This window comes from Mus musculus, chromosome 7, assembly GCF_000001635.26.
Source record: "Mus musculus strain C57BL/6J chromosome 7, GRCm38.p6 C57BL/6J".
NCBI lineage: Eukaryota > Metazoa > Chordata > Mammalia > Rodentia > Muridae > Mus > Mus musculus.
The window spans coordinates 15,831,121-15,839,938 of NC_000073.6; the positions used below are offsets into that span (position 1 = coordinate 15,831,121).

At 45.6% G+C, this 8,818-nt stretch overlaps 1 protein-coding gene across 1 annotated transcript; it reads right to left on the reverse strand.

Annotated features, from left to right (window-relative positions):
- Positions 1–2,129: 2,129 nt before the first annotated feature.
- Obox6 (oocyte specific homeobox 6) lies at positions 2,130–8,559 on the reverse strand. The gene is made up of 3 exons (NM_145710.2): positions 8,511–8,559; positions 3,260–3,845; positions 2,130–2,830 (listed from the first exon to the last, which is right to left on the reverse strand). Exons 2-3 carry the CDS (start codon positions 3,827–3,829, stop codon positions 2,357–2,359), a joined length of 1,044 nt encoding a protein of 347 aa, NP_663756.2. The 5' UTR covers positions 3,830–3,845; positions 8,511–8,559; the 3' UTR covers positions 2,130–2,356.
- Between the last annotated feature and the right edge of the window lie 259 nt (positions 8,560–8,818).

Consider the following 8,818-nt stretch of genomic DNA (forward strand, 5'->3'; position numbering starts at 1 on the left):
CTCTACAAACCTGAAACTCAGTTTTCCTCCCAATCTTTCTATCCACCCACTCCACAGAACCTCAGATCCATCATGGTCACCCACACTTTAGTAACACTCAGGTTTCAGCTTTACCCCATGAAGAACTAGTCTTGTGAATTTATTTATTCCTATTTGAGATATATATATACTGAAGCTGTCTTCAAACACACCAGAAGAGGGCATCGGATCCCTTTACAGGTGGTTAGGAACTACCATGTGGTTGCTGGGAATTGAACTCACAACCTCTGGAAGAGCAGTCAATGCTCTTAACCACTGAGTCATCTCTTCAGCCCTTTTGTTGTCTTTTGTTTTACTTTTGAGACAAGGTCTATTATTCCAGACTGTTCTAGAGATGACCTTGACTCAGAATTCTGAGTCCTGATTACAGGTGTGAGTCATCACAATGTTCAAGATTTAATCACTGTTCCAGAGCAATTATAGGGTGGCAAGTTTGTGTAGAAATTGAAAACTAAGGGAAAACTGGCCTTTCCCTCGTGAGGCTCCAGCCCAGAAGAAATTGTGGCTGCACTTGTCAGTTATTTTCTCAGGAAATGAATTTCTACTCACTGCTTCCAAGGTTCTTGACCGTTCCTTCCTCTTCTAAGCATCCATTCTTAGAGGGCAACTGCCTGTTCAGTCTTCAACCACCTTGTTTGCTCCCTTATTCGACTTCTTTCCTCCTCCTGGGCCATCCACAATTTCTAAATGGCCCCTCAACTGCCCTGTATATGTTGTGCTATCTACAAAGACTCCTAAAGGCCCCTGCACAGAGACCTCAAGATTTTGGCAGGTTGGTGCCTGGGTTTCTGCTTCTAGTTTGTCCCTAAGCTAAATGATACTAAGAAAAAATGCTGAAGGCTGGTGAGATGGCTCAAGAGGACCGACTGCTCTTCTGAAGGTCCTGAGTTCAAATCCCAGGATGTGTGAGATCCTGGGAACCAAACACAATATTTACGGGGGGGGGGGGGAGGAAATAGGTTGAAAAATGTTATGACAGGTTTTATTTATGTATGAATTTGGTCATTATCTTACCAGGGTCCACCGGTGGATATTAGAAAGGAACATGTATAAACTAGTTTTCCACAGTGTGGATCATGTACATAAATCTCAGTCAGGGTTCATAACAAGGTCTTTTAGCTGTGCCATCACCCAGCTTCAGATTTTTTATTTTCTGACTGATCCCAAACTCACTGGATGACTGAGGTTGAATTAATTTCTCATTCCACTGCCCAACAAATGTGGTGATTAGAGGCCAACATCCCTTGAGTGAGATTTTACTGTACCCTTTAGTATTTCATGGTGGCATTCTGCTCTAAATGCAAATTTAATTGGTTTCCTTTTGGAAACCTTGTTTCCTCTCAGGACATTTTATCTTGCTTGCATTTATTGTCACCACACCTCTGTCTCTCACTCTGTCTGTATGTATCGAAATCTGTCTCATTCTCTGTCTCTCAATCTGTCTGTTTCTTTCTTTGTGTCTTTCTGTCTTTCTCTCTGTCTCTCTCTGTGTGTCTCTGTCTATGTCTGTCTCTCTGTCTCTGTCTCTCTGTCTGACTGTTTCTCCTTAAATTTTTTAGGAAGTTTCGCTGAGTAGCCCTGGCTGTGCTGGAACTTCCTTTATAGACCAAGGTGACCTCAAACTCAGAGACAGAACTGCTTGTGCCTCCCTAGTGCTGGGAATAAAGGCCTGAGTCACCACTGCCCAGGCTTTATCCAGCTTCTTTGGTCTCTGCAAAGACACTGGTCCTGTAACTGCTCTTGGTATAAGCCAAAGACAAGAAAGTGTTACACTATGCTAGACTTGACCAATGCATTTTCTATTGAATAGTTTCTTATCAATACTTTGTTTCAGGTAGGGCCTGGTGTACCTTAAACTGTCCTTGAACTTGCTGTCTAGTTAATGATGACCTTGAAAGCTCACTGCTTAGGAGCAACAGCAGGTCTTAGCTCATTTCCAAACACACGTGTAAGACCTCCACTGTCTATAGTTTCACTCCAGAAAATCCTATACCCTTTTCTGCCTCCAAGTCCAAGACAGTTGCATACATGCATTGCAGGCATTCACATGTATAAATATTTGGGGGTAAAAACTGGCAAAAACATTTTTTAATTCTCCAGTAAATGTTTTCTTTCTTTTATTTAAAGAATATGTAATTCAACAATAAGGGAGGAATATTTTCCATGTTTTTTAAACAATCCCACTACATAAACCAGTGACATGAAACTACTACAGATAGACCTACTTAATTTCTCCAAATACACTAACAAACATCTTCCTTTCTATAAAGGCCTGGATAAGTCAAGGGGGGTGAGAGGTGTTTTATGGGGGTGTATCTCAATCCCCCAACTCATCAAAGTCTTCAAGAACCCGTTGCCAGAGCTCCTCTGTAGATGGACCTGAATCTTGAGCATACTCTGGACCTTGGGTGGAAGCTACCATGACGACTGGAGCTTCAGCTACTGCTAAGCCAGTCTGGACTTCAACTGCTACTGATTGACCAGAGTTCCAAGCTGTAACAGGGGCATGGCCATTAAGCAGGTATTCTTGCGGACAATACCTGGCACTATCACAGGCCTGATAATGAGGCGGAGAAGATTCCTGGCTCCAGTTGAGGTTGGGAATGGAATCCTCACCAAATGTGCCTGACCACATGGACTCTCCATTGGCAGAAGCAACAACGGGTAAGGAATCAGGAAAGTGGACTGACTCAGAAACAGCTTCAGAGCTTCCATTTGTCTCTGGCAGTGCTGCTGGAACATTCTGGAGACTCTCCCGCTTGGACTTAGCCCGGTGGTTCTTGAACCAGATCTGAAAAACAAAAGGAGACGTCAGAGGAATACCTGTTTTCCCCCAACTGGTCACTAGGTGAAGCTTCTGAATGGAAGGAGTTTCTATAGCAATACTGCATGAGTCAGCAACAGAGACATCTGAGTCTCTAGGTCCCTAAGAGATTGTAGTAAGATAGAATGTATATGACCTGACAACAAAAGCCTAGGGAAGATTCAGATAGTGTGTCCTGTGTTAAACTATGGGCTCTGAGGTCCTGCAGGAGAACAACATTCATCCATGTTGGTACCCGGGTTGAAGCAGAATGTGAAGTTCAGCCCCACATGCATGTACCTTCCACAACTGTCCAAGCTGTCCCAAGAATTTAAGAGCACAGAGATCAGGTGTCTGATTGCAGGGAGAGGGGGAAGTGGATATTGTGGCTGTCAGAAACAGGGAAGAGAAACATACCTGGATCTCATTTGCTGTGACACCAACCAAAACTGCCAGTGCCATGCGTTGCTCCCGGCTTGGGTATGTGCACTTATGAAAATGTTTTTTCAGCACACACTTTTGTTCCTCGGTGTATACAGTGCGTATTTTCCGGTGCTTCCTTGGAGTCACAAGGCTGACTCGTCGGTCACCATAACTAGGTGACCGCACCATAGGTCCTAGAGAACCCTGGAAACCAGCTCTCACTGAGGATCTTGAAGGTATCTGATGAGGTGAATGCATTAAGAGGCTTCTCAGAATTGGTAAAGCTGGGTCCATTACAAGACCTGGTTGCATTTGTATACTTGATTTTCCTGATGGACCTTGGGACTCTTGCGGACATAGGTCCCTTTCAGGGACTGAATGACTTGATTGCATTGGACTTCTTGGGATCACTAGAGGACTCTGGCACATTTGGAAAGGCAAATTCCTTGCAGGTTCTTGATGCATTTGAAAACTGATTTCTATGGGTGCACTTGAAGACATTTGGAATTTTGAATGCAAGGAGGGATCTTGGGGCATATGTGGGCTCTGATTGTATTGAAGCATGTTCCTACAGGAGAACCTAGGGGGAAAAAAAGGAAACATATCAGAAAAGCTCCAGAGACCACCAATCATACCTACCCAGCACATGCTTTGGACTTCCTATAGAGCAGGGATCAGTCAAGAGCCTCACTCTTTCTGACCACCTGCCTCTGTCTCCCATGCCTATAAGTATGCTCAACATTGCAATAAACATACAAATAGCTCCTGTGTTAATATGACTCTGTCAGCCCAGGGAGGCTAGCAATTGAATGTCCTCCCACAAAGTTTAAAAGTCCTAGATCCCTGGAGGCGTTGAGGTGGGAGTAGGTGGGTGAGTGGGTGAGGGGAGCCTGTGTGGGGGAGCACCCTCTCAGAGCCAACAGTGAGGAGGGGTGAAGAAGACAGGGGGCAACATTTGGAGTGCAAATAAATAAAATAATTTAATTTTTAAAAAGTCACGGATCCTCTTCCTTTCTGCTGGAATCTCTGACTCTAACCAAAGAGTGAAGAGCCATAGAACAGGATCATATGTGACCCCATCTCACCCTCATCACTCAAGGTCTAATTACTCTGGAAATAAGGCTCTTATATCTAGCACAAACCCACCCTGGTATTGAAACTACTCCAAGGACTTGGCCTTCGTTGAATCTCCACCCAGGACCCTCACATAGGCCCCTCCTTTCATCCCCTCACATCCAGCAGACATTCCCACCCTATGGACATACTCAGTCTGCAGACATACTTTATGGAAACTTGGACAGGTGGAAGACAACTTTTTTGTCTTTTGATATTTTTGAGAAATGGGTTGATCTGTATGAGCTCCCTGGCTGTCCTATAACTCAGCTTAGACAAGGCTGACCTAGAACTCCTAGAGATCCACATGGCTCTACCACCCTACCCAGTGCTTAGATTAAAAGCATGTACAACCACAACACACCACACCCATCCCTTCAGGTCACCTGACCTCTTTCATCACCATCTAGAAGAAATTTGTCCTTGAATATTCTGTGACTATCTTAAGAAATGGGCCTCCTTCTTGAGCTTCATATGCTGAGGAGGTTTGCAGCCCCATGGGGGGACCAACAGTGTCAACCGGCCAGACCCCCCCCTCAGAGCTCCCAGAGACTGGACTACCAACCAAAGAGTACACATGGAAGGACCCATGGCTCCGGCCGCATATGTGGCAGAGGATGGCTTTGTTGAACATAAGTTGAAGGAGAGGCCCTTGAGCCTGAGGGTGTTCCATGCCCCAACTTAGAGGAATGCCAGGGCGGGAAGGTGGAAGTAGGTTTGTGGGTGGGTGGAGTACCACCCTCACAGAGACAGGGGGAAGGGGGATGGGATGGTGGGTTCCAGAGGGGAGACCTGGAAAGGGAATAACATTTGAAATGTAAATAAATAAAAATATCCAATAGAAGAAAAAGGGAGCAGAGACTGAAGGAATGACCATCCAGAGACTGCCCCACCAGGGATCCATCCTATATACAACCACCAAACCCAGACACTATTGTGGATGCCAACAAGAGCCTGATAAAACTGTCTCCTGAGAGGTTCTGCCAGTGCCTGAAAAATACAGAAGTGGATGCTCAGAGCCATCCACTGGACAGAGCACAGGGTCTCCAATGAAGGAGTTAGAGAAAAGAGCTGAAGGAGCTGAAGGGGTTTGCAGCCCCATAGGAGGAACAACAATATGACTAACCGGTACCCCCAGAGCTCCCTAGGACTAAACCACCAACCAAAGAAAACACATGGTGGGACTCATGGCTCTAGCTGCATATGTAGCAGAGGATGGCCTAGTTTGTCATCAGTGAGAGAAGAGGCCCTTGGTCCTGTGAAGGTTCTATGCCCCAGTATAGGGGAATGCCAGGGCCAGGAAGCAGGAGTGGGTGGGTTAGTAAAAAGGGGATGGGGGAGAGGATAGGGGGTTTTCGGAGGGGAAACCAGGAAAGGGAATAACATTTGAAAAGTAAATAAAGAAAATATCTAATTTTTTTTAAAGTAATCTTATAAAAAATCTTAAACCGGGCGGTGGTGGCACACGCCTTTAATCCCAGCACTTGGGAGGCAGAGGCAGGTGGATTTCTGAGTTCGAGGCCAGCCTGGTCTACAGAGTGAGTTCCAGGACAACCAGGGCTACACAGAGAAACCCTGTCTCGACAAAACAACAACAAAAACAAAAACAAAAAAAAAAAAAAACAAATACAAGCCAGGCGGTGGTGGCGCACGCCTTTAATCCCAGCACTCGGGAGGCAGAGGCAGGCGGATTTCTGAGTTCGAGGCCAGCCTGGTCTACAGAGTGAGTTCCAGGACAATCAGGGCTACACAGAGAAACCCTGTCTCGACAAAACAACAACAAAAACAAAAAAAAAAAAAAAACAAATACAAGCCAGGCGGTGGTGGCGCACGCCTTTAATCCCAGCACTCGGGAGGCAGAGGCAGGCGGATTTCTGAGTTCGAGGCCAGCCTGGTCTACAGAGTGAGTTCCAGGACAATCAGGGCTACACAGAGAAACCCTGTCTCGACAAAACAACAACAAAAACAAAAAAAAAAAAAAAACAAATACAAGCCAGGCGGTGGTGGCGCATGCCTTTAATCCCAGCACTCGGGAGGCAGAGGCAGGCGGATTTCTGAGTTCGAGGCCAGCCTGGTCTACAGAGTGAGTTCCAGGACAATCAGGGCTACACAGAGAAACCCTGTCTCGACAAAACAACAACAAAAACAAAAACAAAAAAAACAAATACAAGCCAGGCGGTGGTGGCGCATGCCTTTAATCCCAGCACTCGGGAGGCAGAGGCAGGCGGATTTCTGAGTTCGAGGCCAGCCTGGTCTACAGAGTGAGTTCCAGGACAATCAGGGCTACACAGAGAAACCCTGTCTCGACAAAACAACAACAAAAACAAAAAAAAAAAAAAAACAAATACAAGCCAGGCGGTGGTGGCGCACGCCTTTAATCCCAGCACTCGGGAGGCAGAGGCAGGCGGATTTCTGAGTTCGAGGCCAGCCTGGTCTACAGAGTGAGTTCCAGGACAATCAGGGCTACACAGAGAAACCCTGTCTCGACAAAACAACAACAAAAACAAAAACAAAAAAAACAAATACAAGCCAGGCGGTGGTGGCGCATGCCTTTAATCCCAGCACTCGGGAGGCAGAGGCAGGCGGATTTCTGAGTTCGAGGCCAGCCTGGTCTACAGAGTGAGTTCCAGGACAATCAGGGCTACACAGAGAAACCCTGTCTCGACAAAACAACAACAACAACAACAAAAAAAAAATTATATATATATATATATATATATATATATATATATATATATATATATATGCCAGGCGGTGGTGGCGCACGCCTTTAATCCCAGCACTCAGGAGGCAGAGGCAGGCGGATTTCTGAGTTCCAGGCCAGCCTGGTCTACAGAGTGAGTTCCAGGACAACCAGAGCTAAACAGAGAAACCCTGTCTCGACAAAACAACAACAACAAAAACCAAATACAAGCCAGGCGGTGGTGGCGCACGCCTTTAATTCCAGCACTCGGGAGGCAGAGGCAGGCGGATTTCTGAGTTCCAGGCCAGCCTGGTCTACAGAGTGAGTTCCAGGACAGCCAGGGCTACACAGAGAAACCCTGTCTCGAAAAACCAAAAAAAATAAAAAATAAAAAATTAAAAAAATATAGATATATATAATCTTAAAAAGAAAGATAAATAGATAAGTAGAAAAGGGGGAAAAAAGAAATGGGCCTCTTCTCGGGCTGGTGAGATGGCTCAGTGAGTAAGAGCACCCGACTGCTCTTCCGAAGGTCCGGAGTTCAAATCCCAGCAACCACATGGTGGCTCACAACCATCTGTAACAAGATCTGACTCCCTCTTCTGGAGTGTCTGAAGACAGCTACAGTGTACTTACATATAATAAATAAATATTTAAAAAAAAAAAAAAAAAGAAATGGGCCTCTTCTCATGCTGCTTCCCAGGGAACCTGCTCATTTTTGCCCAGTGATGTCACCTAATTCCTCCTTTTTTTTTTTTTTTTGAAACAGGGTCCTTATAGATGTCCCTGACGTCCTGGATCTCACTGTACAGACAAGCCTGGCTTCCTTATCACAGAGAGCCACGTGCCAATTGTTTCTGAGTCCTAGAATTAAAGGTTTGGTCCAAACACCCAATATTGTTACACCTTCTAGATGGCTGTGACGCTTTTGAGCCAGAATACTCACCACCACCACCATGCACTATCTAGGCCACCATAAACCTCACTCTGGTCCCAAGGTCACTGGCGAGCCCACGGTAACTTTCTCCTAGTCCTACATGCACACGTTTAAAGTGAAAGAAATCTGAGAAACTCCAAAGTCCCCACCTCCTACAGTAAACCCTCTCATCAATGTATCCAGGCTTTCTGCATGACACAGGACTCGGGCCTGGGCCTAGAATGGAGAACAGAGCACCTGGGGCCCCCGGATTGCTCATTCACAGACCGCCCCTATCCCTGCACTTGACTCATCCTCAGTGTTCACAACTATGGGAGAAACGTACACAGCTCCTAAATTTACCCAATTTCTTCTGCCTCTCTACAGGGCCTATTTTAGACTTCACCAATCAAACACCCATACAAGCTACAGAATGTACTCAAGTCTCCTCCTTCACTAGCTCTCAATCTTCTGCACCATGATTCCCACTTCACCCAGCAACTTTAAACATTTCATTCAGCCCGGCAACTTACCTGAAATCAGAGGGTTGCTATAGTTTGCCCAATCCTCTGTTTGACTTCTACTCAAAGGACCTGCAGTTACGTTTCTCTCCAAACTTGAATTCAATGCCCCTCCCACATTTTGGTTCCTCCCACTCTGCAGACATTCAAATCAATTATCCTCACCCACCCTTTGGTGCCACACTGGTCTCAGCTTGAACTTTCAGAGTTTTAGTTTTTGGGTTTTTTTTATTCTATTTTATTTTTTACTTATTCACTGCCCCCCTTCCCGTCACACACACACACACACATACACACACACACACACACAATCCATTCAA

Excerpts from the sequence above, each read along its gene's own strand:
- Obox6 (NM_145710.2), bottom strand. The coding sequence starts at position 3,829 with ATGCTTCAATACAATCAGAGCCCACATATGCCCCAAGATCCCTCCTTG. Across the intron at positions 2,831-3,259 it reads TCACAGCAAATGAGATCCAG|ATCTGGTTCAAGAACCACCG; the intron begins GTATGTTTCTCT and ends TTTGTTTTTCAG.